This window comes from Aptenodytes forsteri, unplaced genomic scaffold (genome assembly GCF_000699145.1).
Source record: "Aptenodytes forsteri isolate BGI_AS27 unplaced genomic scaffold, ASM69914v1 Scaffold54, whole genome shotgun sequence".
Classification (NCBI taxonomy): domain Eukaryota; kingdom Metazoa; phylum Chordata; class Aves; order Sphenisciformes; family Spheniscidae; genus Aptenodytes; species Aptenodytes forsteri.
This window is the reverse complement of record NW_008796044.1, coordinates 9739280-9761438: the sequence shown is the minus strand read 5'-3', so window position 1 is coordinate 9761438 and position 22159 is coordinate 9739280. Positions and strand designations below refer to the sequence as shown.

Below are 22159 nucleotides of genomic sequence, written 5' to 3'. Positions count from 1 at the left end.
CTGAATACTTTCTTTATATCAATAAGGTGAAGCCTAGGTAAAAATTGTGTTTCAGAGGCTAAAGAAAAGTAAACAGTTCTCCTGATTGATTAAAGCTGTTTAAAACCAGAAATGCTGGATGAAGAGGTGTTAGAGGGTAGAATCCTCCAGCACTTCGCTATTGACGTTGCAGCAGTCATGGCAAGTGCTAGCCAGTATTAGTGTGGATGACCGCTGCACCCAGTGTAGGGTGGCTGATGAAGTGCTTTGGCTGGGGGATTGATGGAGAAGGATGTCAGTGAAAGGGAAATACTGAGGGAGAGAATAACAGGACTAGAAGAGAAAAATACTGATCTATCCCGGAGAAGACAAGGTACATCTTTCAAATGTTACGAGTTTCTTGTGTAAGTGATGTTAGCAATATCTTGTGACAGCCACAAGTTACCAGAGTACTATACTGACATCTGTGCTTTGAAAGGGCTCTTCACTAATCAGGACGTGGTTTAGGTATAAGCAACTCAAAAGATTCAGGGTCTGGAAGAACTGCCTCATGGCGAGAGATGAACGATTTCAGTTTGGTTAGGTTTTCCTAGAGAATGGTGAAAAACGTCTGTGATGCCTTTCAGTGCTAAGTTTGACTCTCCTGACTCCTGGCTTTATCTGCTGGATGACACTGTCTATCTTAGACCTTTATTTCCCAGCCCAGCTGTATTATCCACTCCGGATCCTCTATACTGCAATCCCCTGTGATCTTTTAGATCCCCAATAATCACACAAGGCCTCAACCTCACCGTTCATACATCAGCCCTTTTCTGATGGTCTTTTATAGTAGAGGATTTAAAAATGAACTATTTATATACCAATGAGCTTTCTCATACATCCCTGAGCTTCCTTATTTATGAAGTTTGCTCATCTCTGGAGATCCTTTGATGCTGTGAGCACTTGGATGCTCATCTAGTTCTTAGGAGTCTGTGCAAAGCTTGGCATGTTTCCTTGCCGCACAGACGCGTACAATGCCATGCCATTAATTTCTATGTCTCTCCTAGCAAATAGTTTTCCCACCAATTCATTTTCTGTTAAGAAATAATGGGTATAGGTCAAAGGGAGCTTGTTCTCAAATTGCATAATGCTCTTACCATTATGGGTGGGGTGGTGGGCACAGCGAAGTGCATCATTAACACTTGATTGAAAGTTGGTTTGGTGTTTTCTTTTTCTTTCAGCTGTCTAGTTGGAATTGCACACCCACTCTGCTCACACAATACCAATTTTCAAGGTGTTTATGTATCAGAAAAGAGCAGCTTTTATCACTTTCACCATGGCAGGGGCCAGGGTTGGCTGCAGCTCCTGTGTGCAAGGGGACTAAGTGACCTGGAGCAGAGCCTGCATGGGCACTGTTGCTGAGTGATGTCCCCTCCTTCCCTTGCAACACACCGGAAGATTTTGACTTTGGTGTTATGAAACACTAAGGTTATTGCATCAGATTTTTGGTGACTAAATATCTTCACCTGTGGTGTGAAAGCATTTGGTATTTAACAACTAGAGCCTTGTTCTTCACTATTTATGCTGCTCTTGAGAGGACAGCAAGTCAAACTCTGGATCAGAGCATCAGTCAAGTCATAGTTCAATATAAATGCTCAAGCCAAACATCTCAACCTTCAGATTTGATTGGAATTCTCATCTCCAGCAGTCTGAGCTAATACTTCTTTCTACTTGCTACAAGATCAGCCCCTGGATTTTGAGTTGAATCTGCCATGCTTCTTCCTGAAGATAGACCACGGAGCCAGACAGCTGGGCATGAGTGGCTGATTCACAGGTTGTTCAGGAAAGTTGTTTAAATTGTTTCATATTGGAGGGAAATGTCCACAGATGAATAAAAAAATTGAACAAGCTCAGCTTTGACACCCAGAGTTGCGTTTGAGCATGTTCTCATAGAAATACTGCAGTTATAAAACCTCCTTCCTGTCTTTGTTTCCAGTGCTCTAGAGTTTTTCCCTCATTTCTTAAGCTTCTTGGTGTGGGTGTATATCATGTCTCTCAATTTGTGCTTTATTGGCACGGTGGACTCTAAATGCTCCATAGGAGGCAGTGTGCTGTGGTGCTGTAATGACTGAGTGCTTTGATGAACTTTGTACATTAATGATGTGTTACAAGCCAAGAGCTCCACTGGTAAGCATCAAACTTTCTTCCTCAGGTGTTTTCCCCTAGTTTGGGTCATACTGGAAGAACAAACGGTGGCACAGGAAGAATAATGTTAATAATTTAGAAAGTTTTACTAGAATTTGTTAAGATACCGTGCTTCCTAGGGCAAGGTGAGATGGCTCTAGAACTGTATTTTGCAAGGCTTACTGATTCCTTACCCTGCTTTCTATATTCAGTCCACATTTTATGCCATACATGGGTACACAACATGTGAGAGTAGTGAAAACTGCAAACACCAGTTTACTAGGTGAGCATGAGCAGAATTTCAAGCACGTGCCTAAAGCGCAACTGATGCCAGTGTGACTTTTGGGTCCCTCTGCTGTCCTAATGATGGATATTCCTTGAATCAGGACCAAAATGAGCACATTTTTGGAAAAGTTAAGTGTATTAAACTGCTTCAGAGATGAAAATGATAAAGTGATGTGTTTTTTTAAAAATCTGATTAGTCCCTTACAGATGTATCTAGACATAACAGGTATGTTGTAAAGCCTTTTTCTATGACAAAGGTTAACAAATCAAAAACTAAATATTTTGTGCCTAACACTTGAAAAGAAAGTCTGAGCTTCAGATACAGGTGGGCTTGTAACTCCATCTCAGCAATATCCCCACCCCCAAAAATAGTAAGTTAGTTGAGATAAACACATTCAGAAGCTATTAAACTACTTCAGTTTGAATTTAGTGAGTAGCTGCAGCTGGAAGAAAGCAGGCAAAAAAATGAAAATTCTGATTTCTTTAAACAGAATCAAAATATTGCATTTTGTATGTGAATTTCTACTTTCAGGTAGTCCTAAATTTTAAGAATTTAAGTAACCTAAAGTGATTTTTTTTTTCCTTAACCTGATATGATTGGTTTGGTTGTTTCACTGAAAAATATCAAACAACCCCCTGAAAAGATATTTGCTTTAGATAGACAAAAATTGAGTAAATTTAGGTAGATTTAGTTCTGCAACTAGTAAACTATATAATATATGGGTTTATGGAACTGAAATGCACCCATGCAGCACTGAGATGGTACTGTTGTCACTGATAAAACTGAATTCATGGCTTGTTACTCATTACAGCAATCCCTGACCAAGTTATATGACAGTTTGTCTGGTTTTAACCTTAGAGATGCTGTAAAATAATTGCCCAGTTAAACTTACGTCACTGATGCAGAACCATTCGTTACTCTCCGATGCATGGAAAGATGTGTTGAAGTGCACACACCAAGCGCCCCACAGCTCAGTGCTGGTCCAGAAGCCTCAGCTGGGTGCTGGGAGCCCAATTGCACAGCTGGGGGTCAGAGATAAAGGTGAGTTAGGGAGAGACCCGCAGGGAAAAATGCTTGTCCTCATCTCTGCTCACCCTGCAGTTAACCCAGCACATTGCATGCAGAGGTTACAGGCAGCCGGCTAGATGAAAACGTCAAAATGAGCAGTAATCTTGTGAGATTAACATATAAAATCCCTTAATGGATATGGTAGGCAACACAGATAATTATAGACCCACAGAGCATGACTCAGTCAAGTACAGGGCACAATTCCAGAAACTATGAAAGGAGAAAAAAAAGTCACAGTATTGCCTCCAAAGAAACTTGAATCAAGCCAGAGAGCAGCAACAGCACTAAGCTATCAGACTATTTAGGCAGTAAGCAGTGCAAACGGAGACTTATGGGCAGAGTTTCCAGCACTAGTCAATCTTTCACAAGGATCAGTTGAGCTTTACAACCCCTCCTGCTTTGCCTTTCCAGAGGGTTGAGCAGAAGCCTTGGTCCAGGTGTGGGACAAGCACCGTAACAAAGTGCTAAAGGCTGGGGAGGAAACCAGACAGGAGCTTTTGAGCTAAAGTTTCTGCTAAAGCCAATTAACATGCAATGGCTGGATTGCACCAGCTTTACAGGGGTGGGAGATGGCACAGAGTGACCTTATCTTACCTACCAGAGACAGCTCTGGGCAGGGTGTTCATGCAGCCAGAGTGTCAAACAGTCTCTCCAGCCCTACAAGAAGGACCTAGCAGCAAGTGTATTTGCCCAAACTGTTCCTTGACCCATGGATCAGTGCTGTTTCTCCTGTTCCTAAGTCAGAATGAAACATGGGCACAACAGGACTTTCTCAAGACAACACAGATGTGCCCTGAAAGCAACAGAGGGCAAGGCTGGAGGGGTATCCACAGGTCCATGCTGTCCTGCCTCCCCTCAGCCCCTGCTCATGCTGCAGGGATGCAATAGCTGGCCAGAGAGGTCCATACCCACAGTCATGTCCTAAAGCAGAGTGCCACAGACACCTATCTCCCCATGACCATCATGTCTGCTTTCATTCCCATATCTAGTGTCTGATACCTTCTCCTATTGCTAAGAGAAAGCCCCTCAGGCTGATCTTCAGGAAGGCTTCTGCTCATTTTGATTCCCAGTCTCAGTGCTGGGTGCAGCCACTCACCTTTACCTACAACACAGAAAATCCAGCAAAACCCTTCGGGGTCACCACTGCCTGGGAGGGCACAGCAAGCCTCTGACTGCCCCAAGAAGCCCAGCTTTCCTGCTTGCTGGCACAGTGCTTTACCCTGAGGCTGCTCCTCTACCCCAGACATCCTCTCATTGACCCCATACCTGTCCCTAAACCCCACACTCCCTCTTTTTAAAGAAGGTGGCCCCATGGTCCTCTCTGGTTCTCATATTTTCATCACCTTCCCAGTAGCAGTGACAGAGCCATGGCACAGCAGGGAAGCTCAAGTGCTTTTCACTTCATTCTTATTAAGAAAGCACCATCACCGAAGACTATTCATTTGCTAAGAGCAGGGGTTAAGGCATGGATCTGCTTTCAAGGGGAGCTGGGGTTTGACTGGTCAAAGCCGAATGGTTGAACTGAATACAAGTTGGCTGAGCTAACCTTCACTGCCCCACAAGAGACTCAGCTTACTGAATTTAACTTTATGCAAGAAGTATCAAGGTTCCCCAATCTATCTGGGAATAGAAATGCTTTCACATTTTCTGTAGCATGAAGGTATGTGCAGCTGTGCCAGTGCTTTCCTCTCCCGGTATAGCTGATAAAACAGCTTTTCCACCCCAAGGGCTGTCTGTACACCCACATAAATAGCTCTCCCCACCATGGTACGTGTGGCTTTATCTACTCCTTACATTCTCCCTTATGCCTGTCCTATGTTCACAAGAGACTCAGCTTACTGAATTTAACTTTATGCAAGAAGTATCAAGGTTCCCCAATCTATCTGGGAATAGAAATGCTTTCACATTTTCTGTAGCATGAAGGTATGTGCAGCTGTGCCAGTGCTTTCCTCTCCCGGTATAGCTGATAAAACAGCTTTTCCACCCCAAGGGCTGTCTGTACACCCACATAAATAGCTCTCCCCACCATGGTACGTGTGGCTTTATCTACTCCTTACATTCTCCCTTATGCCTGTCCTATGTTGACTTCCATTTTGCAGAAAGAGGAAACAATTTATTAATACTTCCTCCATAATATATTTTCCCACAAGTTCACCATAAAAATCAAATTAAGAAGCAGGACATGGGCTGCATATTACAGGACAGTAACCGTTATTCCCTTTGCTATAGAGGCTCCCTGCCAACCGCCTCAACTCCCCAACCTAGTCTTTCTGTGACAGCAATAGCAGCGCAGCTCCCCAGGAGCCATCCCAGCTGTGCTGCTGTTTCTCTACCAGGGGAGCTCCACAGTGCCTGCTGGGGGGCCAGCAGCAAAGTCCTGGTTTTAAAAACCTATCAGATACAGCTATTGTTATAGTGAAGTCAACAGTAAAACTCTGGCATTACAAACAAGTCCTGGTGTCACCAGCCGTGGCTAGTACAGTCCTAGGTAAAGGGCAGGGTCACCCCACTGCCCCTCCCAGCCGGTCTGTGCAGCCTGCCCACGAGGGCTGGAAAGCTCCCTGGTCTTCAGCACTGCTAAAGTACCAACTGTTCCTGCTCACATTGATTCGATACCTCCCCACATACCCAGGGACAGAGTCCTGTATCCAGACAGGAGGAACAGGAACTACCTTCTCTCACTGACTCTTGAGATAGCTACTTTATTGCCTGCTGTCAGGTTTCCAAATAAACATGACCGACTCCCCTGCAGCTCCAGGATGAGCTCCCCAGACACCCACAGTCCTCTTACAAAAAGTGTGACTGCAGTCTGTCTGTGGATGGGACATGAATGGTTTCTTCTGCCACCGCCCCAGTCTCTCTGCCCTTCTCTGTACATGCCCATCTGGTGCCTTACGCTGCATACTCTGGAACAGAGACTGTTCCCTAGAGTGCAGCACTGGGGCTGGCAATAAGTTACCACACCAGACAAATTTTTTGGAGCACTGAGCAGATAATCCATGTACCTGAAATTTCATGTTAAAAATAGGCTGTGAGTAGTTGCTACCTGCTCCAGGGGTGCCAGCAGGGCAGAGCTTGGCCAAACAGGGAGGAACAAGCACATACACCTGCAAAAGCCCCTGTTTTAATTTGTGAGGTTTTTCCCCAACCCAAAAAGCCAAAGAGGAGATGCAGAACCTGTTTGTCAAAGACCCCTAAGCACCCTGCCAGTGTGCAGGGCTGCCTCTCAAGGCAGGGCTGATGCCAACAGGAAGGCTGCAACGCTAGCACAACTGGGGCAACTGGAGGAGTGGAGCCCCACCGAGGCAGGAGTAAGGGCTGTTATCAGAGCATGGCAGGAGGATCACATTTTTGTCTCAGCACCTGTGACACCTGCCAGGCTCCTGGAGCTACCAGGTGAATGTTTGCATGTCATGACCCAGGGCTAATCAGACTTGCAAACAAAACAGGGACTGGGATTTAGTCCACTGGAAATGTTTGTTCCCTGCGATAGAGCATCATGCTGATTTTTTCAAAAAAGTTTGTTATTCTATCTTTGAGTTTTCTCAGCCTTCTCCTTGAATCATGATTTGACCTCATATTAGAGGGGCTTAAACTATAGAAATATATAGATATACACATATTTTTAGGAAGGTAGAAGTTTAGGTCTCACCTAATCACTACACTCCAGGAGCTGGAGCTTTACAAAAGACCCCATAGCAAGAATCACAGCCTGGTGTCAGAAGCTCAAAGCTGAACTGCGCTGAATCGGCACCACCGATAAAACCACCCGGACTGCGGCAGCATCCAGTGTCCGTCCTTGGTATTGCACTCTGCCCCTCTCCATCGCCCTGCGATTTGGTCACAAGAGGAGGAGCATCATCATCCTGCCAGGCCTTGGGGAGACAACACCAAGGCCTGGACCATCCCAGAGGGTTAGCAGGTGCTGGACAGGCCACCAACACGCAACAGCAAACAGCAGAGCACCCTCAGCAGCAGAAGGTCCTCTGAAACCCTGTTAGGGTAGAGGGGGCTTGCACCAACTTTGCAGCTGCGCCATGCCATAGCTGCTCAGATACGAGGGTAAGCAATGGCTTTCTCCTTTGTCACAGCATTAACAGAGGGAAAGAGCTTTGCAGAGCCCAAGCCTCAGCTGGGTTCAGTGAAAAGCCTGGAGTCCCACCACTCATGCTAAATCTCAGTATTTGCATCCAGCAACAGCATAACTAGAAAGCTCTGCCCAAATCCTAGAGGTACAAAGCCCAGCTCATCTCAGCTGCACTTCTCTGCCCCCAAACTTCTTCCTCCAGTGTCTGCAGGAGAGGTCAGCAATGCCCTGGGGAAGACAGCAGTCTGAGCAGTCTCAGGCCAAGGAAGTAATTGATTAGAGCTACCTTCTATCCATTATATCAAGGGGACACACTGAGACTGCACCCTGTGCCCGAGCCCTTTGATAAGAGGTGATGGGCCCTGCAGGAGCCCAGGAAACTTGTTCAGACCACCCTGGCCCAACAGTGGTCTCAGAAGAGGGGGAGAACTGCTGCCAGGAGGGAAAGCTGAGGCATGAGAAACAAACAGAAATAATTTACTAGGACACTCACAGTTTCAGTGCCTCCCTGCCCTGCCTGCATGGATCTCTGTCAGTGTAATTCATTGAAAGAACAGCTGTTGGGCTCAGAAAAATAGGCTGAGGCACCCATCCTGAAAAGAGGATGGGTGCTGCAATCTCAGGAACTTGTGAGTCTCTGGGGGTGAATAACTTTACTGCAGTTTGTACACAGCTCTGCTGTCGGCACCTCTAATTTTAAGCAAGACTTCAACAGGTAAAATCAGCTCTGTGCCTGGGTCATGCCTCTGCAAAGCACTAGGACCACAAGATGGCATTTTGCTCATTTTAGCAGAGCTGACTTGCTCCCAAAGGCTGGCACGAAGGGGACGTTAGCGCCCCTCTCCAAAATGAGCGTGTCCAGCAAGACCAGAGCAGCATCCCCAGCCGGAGCCGGTCCAGCTCCCCAGGGCACCCGGCGGCTGCGGCGCCTCTCCTGGCGTGTGCCCAGCAGTCACAAGAGGGAGCCCGATGCCCGGGAACGAGCAGCAGCCCGGCGGCGACACCCGCCCTCGCCCGCTCCTCCTGGCAGAGATGTGCTGGGCAGCGGTGTCCCCGCCTAGGACAGGGGAGCAGCGCAGGTGACCTTCTGCAGCCCCTCCTAGCTGCTTTTTAATGGGTCATCATCATCAGACAGAATTGGAGCATCCGCTTGCCGGTTGTAACTGTGAGTAAGGATTAAGGGTATGTCTAGAAACAGAAGATGACAGGAGGATGCATTTACAGGGCAGGGCCCAGGCAGCTGATGGTTTTATCACGGGTGACTCCACAAAATCACCCTCCCAAAGAAAGGCACGGCATTCTTTGGGAGGAAGGCCAGAAGTGTCACAGCCAGCCCTTGCCACAATACCGACGTTTCAGTTCACTCCCAATTAATTGAGCAATTTTAGCTCAGAACGGGAAGCACCGTATTACACAGCACCACCACATCCCTGGGAAACCTTTACTCCACAAGCTGGGTACTAGGTCCAACCCTGCTACAAGCTCTGAAGCTGTTGCTTGGGGCCAGCCTTAGTCTGGTCAGGGCATCTCTCCAGGCCCAGCAGAAGCTCAGTTTTGACCTTATCTTTCAAGTTCTGATTGAGGCTCTGCCAAAGCCCTGCTTCCTCTAGAGACCCAAGGAGCTGACCTTATTGAAGCTCTTGCTCATCACTGCCCCATGGGTGTCAAAGCCAAAGAGGTGCCTTGAAACACCATCTCATGACTGGAGCTTTAAAATAAGCAACACTTTATGTGGTACCTGCCTTTCTGTACGGATAGATCTTATGCCTCCCCCATTCTCCCTTTACGTATCATGGTAACCCTTGTCTCCCACATGCATTTTATAAGTCTTCCCCAGCATTTTTAGAGCAGCCTTATAAAACACCAAGACCAGTGAAAATTACTGCAGCTACTCCCATGAGAAGCTCCTAAACCACACTACTCATTTCAGGGGGAAAAATAAACTAAAACACCAAAACTCACACCACAAAGCAAACCCCTCACCTTCTCTTTGCTCTAGAATCAGTAAAAACAGTCAAATACTTCCCCTGGTCTCCTATTTAAGTCCTTCAACTGTGATGGGAATGGGGGAACTGTTGGCTGATTCCCAGCATCTGGGAGCCGTTTCACCCCAGAGCAGGCTCAGCTGCTCTCTAATCCTTAAAAGACCCCATACACACTGACACCCTCCTGCTGCTCCCTGCAACTGTCACCATCTACATCTTTTCAGTCCCCTGCAGTACTCCTACAGTTCTCCTACCTACTCCCCGAACAATCCTTTTCTTTGTCCCCATAGCTCATCCTTCCCTCCTGTGTTCAGTTTTGGGCCCCACCTCCAATACAGGAAAGGCACTGAAAAGCTGGAGAAAGTTCAGTGAAGACCCACCAAGAGAGTTGGGAGCTGGAGCATTTGCCCTGTGAGAAGAGGTGGAGGGAGGTGGGCTTGTTCAGCCTGGTGAGAAGGCGGCTTCAGGGGGACGTAAGAGCAGCCTGCCAGCTAACAAGCAGGTTACTGAGCAGACGGAGCCAGGCTCCTCACAGTGGTGCATGGCTTGGAGATGAGGCAGTTGAAAGAAAAGAGGTTGAAACCGGATACAAGGAAAAATTTCTTTACCGTGATGACAGTCAAACCCTGGGACAGGTAGCCCAGGGAGACCATACATTCTCCACCCTTGGAGGTTTTCAGTGCTAGACTGCATAATGCCCTGGGCAACCTGATATGACCTCAGAACTGACCCTGCCTTGAGCAGGAGGTTGGACCAAAGTCCCTTCCAACCCGATCCAGCCTGCTTGTCTTAGGGAAAAGAGGGTGAACTGAAATGAATACCAAGCCCAGAGCTTCCTCCCCAGCCGGGCTGCGGGAACCCTGCAGTCAGCACCACCACCCTAGGGTCGTCCCATGGCAGCTAGAAAAGCCTTGTCAAATGCTGTGAATGTCAAGGGAAAAAAGTGGGACAAAGGGTTCAACTGAGTTGGGACAGTGACACGTGCCTGTGCTGGGGAGGAGGAGGAAGCGGTGGAGCACATTAAATGGGCCAAGAGCCTGGACACAATAATGTATCAGCTGCATCACCAGCGGAGTGAAGCTGTGAGATGGAAATACATCCTTCCCCTCTGCCATGTGCATAGCCTGGTCACGGGAGGGTGCTCAGCTGTGAGCAATGTCTTCCTTTCAGTAAGAGCAACCACGCACAAATTTAATTCTTCCATTATTTTAACTGCCGAGGGGGGACTGAGTGAGACACAGGGAGCACAGGGCCCTCATTCTGCTGCAAGGGGCAGGTCTTGGCAGCGGCCGACATGCTGGGGCAGCTCCCACCCCAGCCTCTGCCCTGTAGCTAAGGACCCTTCCTCCCCAGGGAGAGAAAAAGCTGTGAAGATGCTCATGTTATCTAATAGAAGAGAGATCTCAAATATATCATGACTCACTCACCTTTCAAGGCTGTCAAAAAAAAATCCCCAAAACCCAACACATCTTGAAAGGTGGAGGAAGGAAATCAAAGGAAAAGTAATGGCTGAAGGTTTGGTTTCTGGTTTGGTACACGTGTGGGAAGGCAGCCAGGCACAGACGGGAGCTCAGTCTGGACAGGCTGTGGCCATTGCCACACTCCTACCGTGTCCCTGGCGTCCATCCACCAGCCCTGCTGCGAAGGCAAGCACAGCGCTCTGAAACCAAGAGCGAACAGACCCGGCACCAGCAAAGCATCACTGCCGTCTTGGTCAACCGGGGCAATATGCCCGCTCAGCCGGAAGGATGGACCGCAACAGAAGCCGTTCACTTGGTATAGCGCTGCCTGTCTTGGTCTTTCCTGGGGAGGAAGTTTTGGGAAGTTTCCCCGACTGGGGGAAATCATCTCCTCAAAAGAGATGACTCCCATTCTCCACTCCCCTGGCACAGGTGGAGGAGGTGGTAGTTGGGTCTCTAGAGGTACAGAGGTGTTTTTATTTGCTATTTGCACTGAAAGTTTCTGTTCTCTTGTGATCTGTCCTTGTTACCTCAGCCTCCAGATTAGAAAGGATTAGATACTGGAATATGCTGTGAGATTTTTGGAGTCACTGAGCACCATCTCAGGTGTAAAGATGGTCCTCTCATTAAAATGTTGCTTTTCATCTTAAAAATGGGGTCTTTTTGCTCCTGTGCTCTGAATATGGTGCTGGTCCAGATCCACACAATGTAATTGGATCATGGCAGGATAACTTGGGTAGGAGAGGACGTGCGGAGGTCATCCTGCTCCAAGCAGGAGGATTGATGAGGCGGGTCCTCCCACTTTCCCGACATGTCCTTTGTGACCACTTGTCTTTGTGTAGGACGTGCTTCTTGCTCCCCTCAATCTTATCCATGTTCTGGATGCCTTGCTGTTGAGTTTACTAATGTAACATCTGAATTTCAAACCAAACAAGTGCACTTTCCTGGGCTGTACAACCTGGGACAGAGAGCGTTAGTCTGCTTCCAAGAAGAGGTGGTAGATTTTGCAAGAATCCAGTAAATTGGGATGGGAAAAATATCAGGATCAAAGACAGCTGGTCCGAAAGAAGCTCCAAACCAGCCAACGCAGAATTTTGCCTGCGCGGTTCAACCGCTGGCTGCCTGCCGCCTGCACGCTGCCTGTAAAGTTACCAAATGACAAAGGGTTTGCCCGAACTGGCACCGCAAATGTGAATTATCAGAAGAGAAACCAGCTTTAGGTGTGCTGAGCACATTGCTAAGTCCTCTCTGTTTAGGCATTGCGCCCCAATTGAGTTCAAAGCGTGGATTGTGGCATGATAGGCAAACACTCAAGCTCTGTCCAAACAAGGTCCAGAGGTTTAGATGCTCAGCATTTAGGTGCTTGCAAAATATGTTGACCCCTGAGGCTCACGATAAAATCTAAAGCTCCCTTTGAAAGTTAAGTGTTTAACATGAAGGTGCTGGTGTCCCATTGATCTGCTGCCAATGTTTTAACAAGGGGATGCCACAAGTATTTCCCTGTGTGAATTTTGCACAGTGAATGGGGAGAGACTATAGAATTCATTTTCTAATGTTTGCACAAAGAAGGATATTCCAGCCAGCATCAAGAAGAGAGAAGGCAGAACTGTGAAAAGAAAGGAATAACATCTATGTGCATTAAAAATTGTAAATAAATACAAATCCTTGTGCCTATAAAATCAAGGTCTGTGTATGATTCAGGGAGACTTTATCCTAGAGGTGGGGAGAGGAAGCCCACAGCTCTTCTCCTCCAGGGAATATTTTTTTTTAATTATTGACACTTTAGACAATCTGGTGCTCTTCTAAATATAATTTTATTAGCATGAGAAGCCGCTTGGCAGCAGGAAACTAATGCTGGTGAGTTCACAGTTTTCAAGACAAAGCGTTCTCTTAGAACGAAGAAGAAAGAGACTGATTTGGAAAGAAGAGCCTCGCAGCTTCTGCCTAAAACCAGCCTCCACCTGCCATCTTCTTGTTGCAGGCTTAAATGGAGCAATATTCCCTAGCCTCAGCTTGTTTGTCTCTGGTTTCCAAAGGAGATGAGGCATATGCAGTCACGCTGTTCACCAGATCTCCTGTCACCCTCCCACAATAACCTCCGAGAGAGGAAGGAACATGTCTATGGAGGCTGGGTAAAGAATAAAGGCGCCCGCTGTCACCCACCTCCTGGGATGGGGAGAATTGGGCAGGAGCCCACGAGTGGTTGTGCTGCTTGGCTGCCCGGCAGGCGTGTGCCAATTTTTCAGGCAGGACAGGGAAAGAAGAGCTACGGCTGCTGGGGACGGGAGGACACAGCCCACGGGAGCCGTGGGAATCGCCGCTCCGGCACAGGGAGGGCCTTGCTTCCCAGGAGGAGGGTGATGTAATAGCACAGTATAGCAAAGCCACGCATTAAGCTCTAGCACGGCTGTGTCAAAGTGCTTTTCTGGGTATTATGGAAAAAGGAATCCAGCCAAAGAATCATGCTGAGTTTTATTTTATTGAGCAGAGACGACGGAGATGAGGGCAAGCTGCTCCCATGTCCGTGCACAGGCGTCTGCGGCCATTGCTGACAGGGGTTCAGCTGTTGCTGCTTGGTCACAGTGAGGACTCAGCATTTCCCCAGGTGCTTCAATCTTATTTTCCCTCCACTTCTCCTGTAAAAGGAGCAAGACAGACTTAGACAAAGCAGTGTATGACAGACACAGCAGTGTGGGACAAGGAGCTCATCTGTCCGAACAGGACCATTTGCCTGATTCATGCTAGTGTACCCTGGTGCCTCACAGGGAACATCAAACCGTTTTCTCCTCTCCTGGCTCTTCTCTGATTTCCCCTAGGGTAAAGCAGCCTTGAGTGGGCACGAAATGTTAAGGACTGCTAAGGAAAAAACAATGGTTTGCAAGCCCATTCAGTCCAGGGGTGCTGGCTCCTGTTGCATCTCCTTTAAAAGGTGACAGAGCTCAGGAAAAGGAGAAACTCAGGTTCTTCCTCTGAGATTTTGTGTCTTGTTCCACAAAGTCCATTCAGACTTTTCAGGAATAATTTGGCACAGCTTAGCTCCCACATTCCTCCAGACACTTCTCAGTATCCAGAAGTGTGGGCAGTGAGAGTTGCAGCCTGTGGCATATAGTGGGAAATGTGCATCGATTTAGTGCGTGCAGAAGGTACAGGCAGTATGCAATAGCCTCCCAGGCCCTGTGCTGCCTCTTGGCATGGCAACCAGCAGCATGCAAAGCCTAGAAATGAATTAAAATTAACTTGCATTCACACAGCTCCGTTCCAAGGAGGAAATATTCCACTTGGCACAATTCAGGGGCTGGTCCATACAAGAGGAGCAGCCTGGATGCAGGGCCTCCCCTCCATGAAGAACATCATTAGATACGTGGAAATGGAGCCAACTCTCTCTGTTATTTCAATCCCCTGTACTTTCACTTACAGCACTGCCTTGCAGAAGGCACACTTGTTTCCGTACGTGATGCCATCCGTGCCGCAGTGAGGGTTGGACTCCCTCGTGCAGTACACGCTTCTGTTTACAAACTCTTTACAAATCTGAAAAAGGAAAAAAAAAAAAAAAACCAAACCTTTCAGGACTCCCATACTCTTTCTTCTTTCCAAATTGGATACAAGGTCACTAATATAATGCTTTTTTTGACAAGAGGGCTAAAGCGGCAGTGATGACACTGCCTATTTACTGAAAGAAAAAGCCCTGTCGGAAATGAGCAGAAGCAGTGTTTCCAGGGGAATTTTTGCCCCATGTTTGAGGAGGGAAACTGTAGTCCCCTGGGAGAAGGCTTGATCTCCCGAAGACACGGGTGGATTCGCCTAGGCGTGTAGGAGAAGGGTCAGCACTGATGCTCTTTCAGGCATTTGGCGCCAAGTTAGCTCACTGCTGCATAGCTTCATGCATCTTGTGGAACTGTGCACTCAGCTTGGTGCTTGCTGAGTTTTCTGCCTTCCCAGCAGAAGGAGAAGAAAACCATAGTCTATGGGGAATTAAAAATGGTGTCCAGGAAATGTACAGGTATTTTGTCTCTGGACAAGTCCCAGTGATGGACCTTGTTTGGGGGAATAGAACACTCTCAATAGTCCATTTGTTTCATGAGAAGATTGGACCGCGGAGCAAAGTGGACAAAAGTGGTGCTGCGTACAAACAAAACCCTGTGCAAGCACCCTAGACCTAACCATGGGAAGCATTTGCTAAACAAACCGTCCATTTCCCTGGTCTACTTGCTAATGTGGCCACACATTAGATCCCCTGTACAATGGAGAACTCCCCAAAGTGTTGGGACATCTTGGAAGGACCCACCTGCTCCCAGCAGACATTAAAAATTGTTTACCATGCACCAAGACCTTGGTTACAAAACCATTCCTCTAGAAAATGCAGATTCAGTAAGCAGAAACAGCTGCACTAACCTCTTCAATGTCTTGACCTGCCACATCTGGAATAAAAAAACAACAAAAAACCAAACAGATTTTACACGTCAGCATTATTTTCTGACAGAGGATCAACTAAAGTCACAAACCCTTTATGCAAACCACAGTGAAACGTACACCAGGTTTTTCCTACTCCGTCATCCTGTGTGGCGGAGGAGGGGGCAGGAAGTACATTATTTGAATTGCTTTTCAGTATTTTGCTTTTTTGAAAAATGTTATAAAATACCATGTAATCAGTCATTCAGCTGCTAACTGCACCTCAGACACATAACCCAATCTCCTGGAAGGCAGCCACTCCCGGGGAAGCGAGCTGCCATATCGGATCTGGAGCCGCGCTCAACAGAGTTTTAAAGCTGTATTGACTTTTAAGGCTTTTAGGCTCCCGCACCTCTGAGCAGCAAAAATGGCTGGTACTTCTAACAAGAGTGTACTGTGGAGAAGGAGACCCCGTGGTCAGCTTTACGGCCATCCTTAGCATGGCACAGCCCAGAGACTCTCCCAGAAGAACTTCATCCCGGGAGAGATACAAAGAGACATCATGGGGTGCTACAGAGCAGAACAGGCAGTGCCGGTCAGTAAGAGTGCAAAAATACCCACTGTAACCACAGGCTCTGGGCTTGAAGGTAATCAGTCCATCCTCTTTGTAATTCTTCGCTGCAGTCGGGCACGTAGGTTGAGTCATAGCTGCGGGACAGGGCGACCCTGCGATGTCTCTAAGGGGGAGCCTGACACTCAAGAGTGGACTGAATGCAGATTTGCAGAATCTGGGTCACAACACTGTGGGACAAATACCCGGTATCTCGCACGGCAGCGGGGCGGCAGAGGTTCGGATGCCAGGCTGTACCTGCTGGGTCGGTGGGGTCACTGCCAGCTGTGATGCTGCTCAGGTGGCTCTGAGCAGGAGGGAAGCTGGGGCGGGAGATGGGAGGACTTTGTCCTAGACTTGGGTCCCCACCCATTGGAAATCCCACCCAACCCTCAGTCAGCTAGACCATCATCCATCAACCCACCCTACTTCTTCTGCCAGTTGTGTTGCCCTTCGGTGTTTTATCCTTGGCGCTGGTGTATTTATCATGTCCTCAGGTTAGGCTAGGCTGCCTTAATTGTAAAGTCACTGTTATGGCTATCTGCATATTATTTACAGAATAGCTTATTAGATAGTTTTTATAAATATTACATGTGGCTACACAAGACTTTGTGATGATGTCTCTTGACATTTGTTTATTTTATAGGAGATCACAGTGTTTGCTGCTATTCTGCCTGGCCTTGGAAGGAAGCTTCAGCACTCTGATGGAATCCAGTCCCAATTAAGACTCAATTAGAGACAGATGAATATTTCATAATGAATAATGTGTACAAAGTAATTCACCTCTTTTTGCCATGCACAGCTTGCAGTTTTCTCAAGTGAATTCTTTATTCAAATTATTCACAGAAAAACAAGTATAAATAATTCTTGTTCTGCACATTCTTCAATAACTGTCACCACAAACCTTCCAGAGCTGGGTCTGCTGGATGCAAGCAACTGATAACGCTGATGTGACCTATATGTTCAAAAATCATCACTCAGCTTCCCCAGATCATCAGAGAGATGTGTAAATCTCCAGATAAATAAATGCTGGATCCTTTTAATTTGCCCTCTCTGTTCTGACTCCTTGAGGACATTTGAATTTAATTTTCAAGCTTTTCTTTGCAACATAAATGAAAGCTGAAACTTTCATCTAATTACGTTTCCACATCTCCAAGGAAAACACCAAATACCAAGATGCTTAGGACCAAAACAAGAGCTGATGACCCTGACATGAGTGAGTTTCTTTAACTGGTTCAGCAAAACTCTCCAGCAAACATTTGTACCAAAAATTCATAATTACACTCTATACACTTTGGTACATTTGCTGAAAGAGCCGCTTAGAATTTGCTCACTCTGTCTCCCAGTGACACCTCCGCTGCATTATTCACTGCGGAGGCACATGAGGAGTGGAAATATGTCATACGAGTGAGCAAGTCCTGCAGACATTTTCGACTTGCTCAGCTTTATCTTCAAGCCTGTCATCCAGCGATCAAGGCTCTCTGAAGTTTGCTGTTGTCAGGAAAGGTTTTGGGTTTTTTTTCTAGGCTAGAGAAAAGATCACTTACCTGGGACGAAAGAGAGCAGCAGCAGGCTGAGAAGCACTAAGGCACCTGTTGCCCTCATGCTGCAGGTAGTTCTAGTCCAAGCCAAGCGATCTGTGCGGGAGGTGTTGTCTCAGCACCGGAGCCCACAGTGCGCACACAGACCTGCCTTTCTGTGTATTTATGCGCCCATCCGTAGCTGTCCTCATTCCCCACCTTAATTGTGAGAACTTCTCCACTTCGTTTCTAAAGCCATTATTGGTCCTGGCCATGTTTATGGTGCTTTAGGAATGCTGCCCTGTCCACATCAAACCTAGAAAGGGCTAATTATATGAGTGATAGACTCGGGCTTGTAATATCTTTTTTTTTTTTTTCTTTCTAAATAGTCACAGGATTCTCACAAGGGTGAATTTTCAAAGCGGTGATTCATCGGGGAAGCTGGTAATTTTCATTCTCTGGGCCCTCGCTGAATGCCAGCTCCGAGCCTTTGAGTGCGGCATGATGACACTCACTAGACGTTACGAAATAAATCACAGCATGAGAATGTGTTGTCTGTGAAACCAATTATACGTTGTTCCCTGGCTATTTTTGAGGATAGTTCTAAATTTGTTGGGTTTGGGTGGAGAAGCGCTCTGATGTGACATGCTCTCATAGCTGTGTGCACAGTCCCAGATAGAACTGCTGACTCCTCCTTGAACTTTTTAAACTCTAGCTGTCAACATTTTCCAGTTTTTCACATTCACAAACATATGTTAGGGCTCCGCTCCCACAGCAAGTGGCAATGAAGGGAATTTGATGGGGAATTGGGAGACTTGAGCTCTATTTCCAGCTGAGTCTGTGCAAGGATTTGTGTTCAGCTGCACCATTTGCAAAATATCTGTTCAGATAAGAATAAGCTTAAAATTTTAGTATGCATTCCTAAAGAGACAAGGCTTAGGAGAGCAATGTATATAGATATACCTGTTTATTAGTTGCCCCAGTAAATTTTGAATCTGCAACTAGTTCCAACCAAATTTGACATAGGGGTGAAAAAAATTAAAAATAATAAATACATTTTTATACATTTTTCTAACAACAGCGGAAAGATGCTACTAACGTCCTCAGCCAGCAAGGGAGAGAGTTTCTGCAGGAGAGCAATGTTATGAATGCCCTGCATTCGGGGAAGCATTAGAGTTTGCAGCTTGCTAGACATCCTAAAATCCACACAGCAGAGAAACTGTGACTGACAGGTGAATTCTCAGATGTCTATTAAGGGTGAGCTCATGACGCAGCCTCTCATATAATTTAGTTATCAAGTCAGTCAGCCGCAGCGCCGTTCAAAATCATGCTTAGTTCTGCCACTCACAGCACTACTTGTTTGCGTTTTCTAGTGTCATACATCACTGCTCACAACCACAGCCTTAATGCCTCAGCCCTTTATCTACCCAAACATTTCAGTTGCTGCAGCATAACTGACTGGCTAAAGCCTTAGAAAATGTACCGCAGGGACCAATCCCTTCTGGGCTGAGGAGAGGAAGAGACTAAATTACCAACCAGGTGATTATCGTTATTACCCCTTTCCACTTTTTTATAACATCTGAAACAGGCCAGTTGCTGGCATAGGTGAGGGAATTCTTCTGTCCCTCTGAGTTCTCTGAAAATCAGGGATAGAAGAAGGGCACCTGGACCTTGCTTTGCAGTCTAAGGGGTGTAGTTGGGCAGAGTCTTGCTGGTGTCAAGCCGAGTACTTACCTGTGCTGGGCCAGTCTTTAGTCTTATGTGATATAAACCTTTCCATCTTCTAAAGAGCTCTTGCTTAGAGGCTCATGAGGCATCTAGGATACAGCCATATACCCAGTACTTGCCATTTGCCCTCCCTTTCCCTGTAGGTGAGCAGCTCTTCTTCGGGCTTTTTCCAAAGCCTTCTGAGCTCCTAAGCAAGTATCTGGCTTCCTCAGGCAGAAACTACCACTGCAGAGGAGGCTCACTGTAGGATCTTGCTGTTGAAGATGATTTCCTGCTATAGCCAAAACTCCACTAGTCTGTGGCCACTCCGTAAACCTCTTGGCCAACAAGAAATTATAGCAGAGCTCTGTTCTGTGCTGACAGGTCTCTGTTCACATCCACTAACTACTTAGACTGTTCCTTAATTATTTTTCACGCACACACAAGCAGGTAAGCAGTGAGGACTCTCATGACTCTCCAGTTTTTCTTTTCTTAAGATCAGGCACAAAGGCATGATGTGATTTATATTGTCTGTAGTAACAGAAAAAATCCTGAAAATAAGATGTTCCATCCCTCTTCCTAGGACAGAGCATTGCTCTGAGCTAGTACTAGGGGAAGGACAAGCCTCTTACCCTTCTGGTGGGAAGCACCTACAAAATTCCTGGTCAAGAAATTATCTACTTCAGGAAACAAGACACAAAGAAAAGGCTTGGAAGTCACAGATTTTGTCCTAAATATCAGCCTTAGCAGCAGATATTCTTGCTATGTAACAAGGGAACGGGAGGTGGAGAAAAGAAGAGGAAGGGAGTGTGTGAGCCATGGCACCAGGGACTTTTTGCCTGTGCTGTTTGCATATTAACTCCTTGACTCACCCAAAAATATGGCATATCATCATGAACATTCATATATATCATTGCTCCTCCAGTGCACTTTTTAGGCTCCCACAAAGATTTTATCTTCATGCCTTTTTTCCCAAGATAGAAAGCATCTTGCAGCTACCAGCACAACTTCTGGCCCTTCTTTCCTAGGGTTAGAAAACCTTTTCCTGAACCATCCCCTGTCCTACCTCTGCCTCAAATACCCCAAGTACAGCTTTTCAGATCTCTTCTCCAAGAAGCTGAAAGCCCAAGCCCAGTCTAATTTCTCCTCGGGTTCTCATTAGGCTCATTATAGCCTTGCCTAGCTTGCTGCAATTTTCTGCTGATCAACACAGTCTCGATGGACACACCCTTCACGGAAGCAGCAGTTCCTAATTTTCTTTCCTATGAGATAGCCTCCTCCCTTTGCCATAAGCCTCCTTTTTATAACGCACAGCCAGACCTGCTCCTTGCCCAGGTGTGACCAGGTAGGGCTGACCATGGCCACCTTTCTCTTTCACACTTCCCCAGCCTCATGCCCCCGTGCCTGGGCCCCTAAAAGGACCAGTTCCTCCAAGACTCAGTGCTGTTACAAAGACAAATCCATTCACACTCTATAAGACACCGAAATTAGGAAAGTGGCGGTATTTTATAGCAGCTTGGTTTCTCTTCTGATGGTTTGGTATGGAGTGACGTACTCTTGTGAGGGCTTGGGCTGGTGTGTGATGGGTGTTACGCTTTGTTCTTTATTGTGGTTTATTTCACAACTTCTCCTGCCTGACAGATAAGTACCTACAAGCCTGAAGACCATTACCCCTGCCCTGAAAAGAAAAAAAACAAAAACCAGTCCATGGTAAAGCGAGTGGCTGTTTAATTTATTGATCAATCAAAGCAGAGACCAGCAGTCGAGGGAGCAGGGAAGAGCGTGTTTGATTGCAGGATTTGTAAGGGAAAAATCAGGGCAAAGCGTATAGCTCCAGCGCTCAGCACTCACCACGGTGTCTGAGGAACAGGGTTCCCCCGCTCCGCCTGAAGAGAAAGAGGGAGACCAAAATTACGGGCATGGATCTCAGTTTTATAGTCTAACTTCACCCAAATAAGCCAATGCTTTCACAATCTCCAAGTTATAAAGTACTCCACCTAATGTTTCACCTCTTTCCTGATTCCCCAGGTTACACACTTTCTCACGTGAAAGAGATTTGGGACAAACCCCATAATTTTGAACACCTCCTATGGTCACAGTTTAAATCACTCTGGCAGGGAGGGAGTCAGCAACACTATGAGCCTGCAACTGGGGATCTGGATTTAATTGCAAGGGAAGGAGAAGACTCACTCGGGCTTAAGATCTTCAGTGCCTGGGGGGGGGGACAGAGGAGTGAGTGTCGGGAGAGGAACGCAGAGCAGGGATGGATTTACCAAGGGGCTAACGGGAGCTCCGGGGCTTCCACACCAGCTGCCACCGATGCGTGTGTGCTCCAGCTCCTCTGGTTTCATGGCTACGTGGTGAGTTCCATACTTACACAACTGCGTTGCAGAACTCGCACGGGTTTCCGTAAGTTTTGCCATCAGAGCCGCAAACAGGGTCATAATGGGCGGTGCAGACGGCATTGCCATCCTTGTGTCCGCTGCAGTCGATCTGCTAATAATGGAGCAACAACAGGTTTTGAAGCTTTTCTTCCCTGTATTTTCCTACATGAGTGCTTCATGTTTATTTAATGTTTATGATATGTCAAAGCATAAAAGCACTTTTCAGGTGCAGGGCTCTGTTGTTCTAGCGACTCTGCAAACTCAAAGGCAGAGAAAGTGCTTGCCTGGAACAGGTCCGCTGCAGTCGATCTGCTAATAATGGAGCAACAACAGGTTTTGAAGCTTTTCTTCCCTGTATTTTCCTACATGAGTGCTTCATGTTTATTTAATGTTTATGATATGTCAAAGCATAAAAGCACTTTTCAGGTGCAGGGCTCTGTTGTTCTAGCGACTCTGCAAACTCAAAGGCAGAGAAAGTGCTTGCCTGGAACAGCCTGAAGTGCGGAGAAGGCGGGGGGGCA

At 46.8% G+C, this 22159-nt stretch overlaps 2 protein-coding genes across 2 annotated transcripts in view; both read right to left on the bottom strand.

The window, feature by feature from the left end:
* Positions 1–13618: 13618 nt before the first annotated feature.
* Positions 13619–17632, bottom strand: LOC103904344 (serine protease inhibitor Kazal-type 6). The gene is made up of 4 exons (XM_009285776.1): positions 17575–17632; positions 15421–15446; positions 14444–14556; positions 13619–13664 (listed from the first exon to the last, which is right to left on the bottom strand). The coding sequence occupies exons 1-4, from the start codon at positions 17630–17632 to the stop codon at positions 13619–13621; spliced, it is 243 nt and encodes an 80-aa protein (XP_009284051.1).
* Positions 17633–20921: 3289 nt separating this feature from the next.
* Positions 20922–22159, bottom strand: part of LOC103904538 (serine protease inhibitor Kazal-type 6-like) — an 11634-nt gene continuing 10396 nt past the window's right edge. Inside the window, exons 5-7 of the mRNA XM_019473791.1 lie at positions 21632–21747; positions 21106–21140; positions 20922–20932 (exon numbers count right to left, since the gene is read on the bottom strand). Of these exons, the coding sequence (XP_019329336.1) occupies positions 20922–20932; positions 21106–21140; positions 21632–21747 (162 nt within the window). The remainder of the gene's footprint in view (positions 20933–21105; positions 21141–21631; positions 21748–22159) is intronic.

What these genes read in the sequence shown, in the direction of transcription:
- LOC103904344 (XM_009285776.1), bottom strand. Translation starts at nt 17,632, where the DNA reads ATGAGGGCAACAGGTGCCTTAGTGCTTCTCAGCCTGCTGCTGCTCTCT. An exon ending in GCTGCTCTCTTTCGTCCCAG is followed by an intron (nt 15,447 to 17,574) that starts GTAAGTGATCTT and finishes TTTTTATTCCAG; the next exon opens with ATGTGGCAGGTCAAGACATT. An exon ending in CAGGTCAAGACATTGAAGAG is followed by an intron (nt 14,557 to 15,420) that starts GTTAGTGCAGCT and finishes TTCCTTTTTCAG; the next exon opens with ATTTGTAAAGAGTTTGTAAA.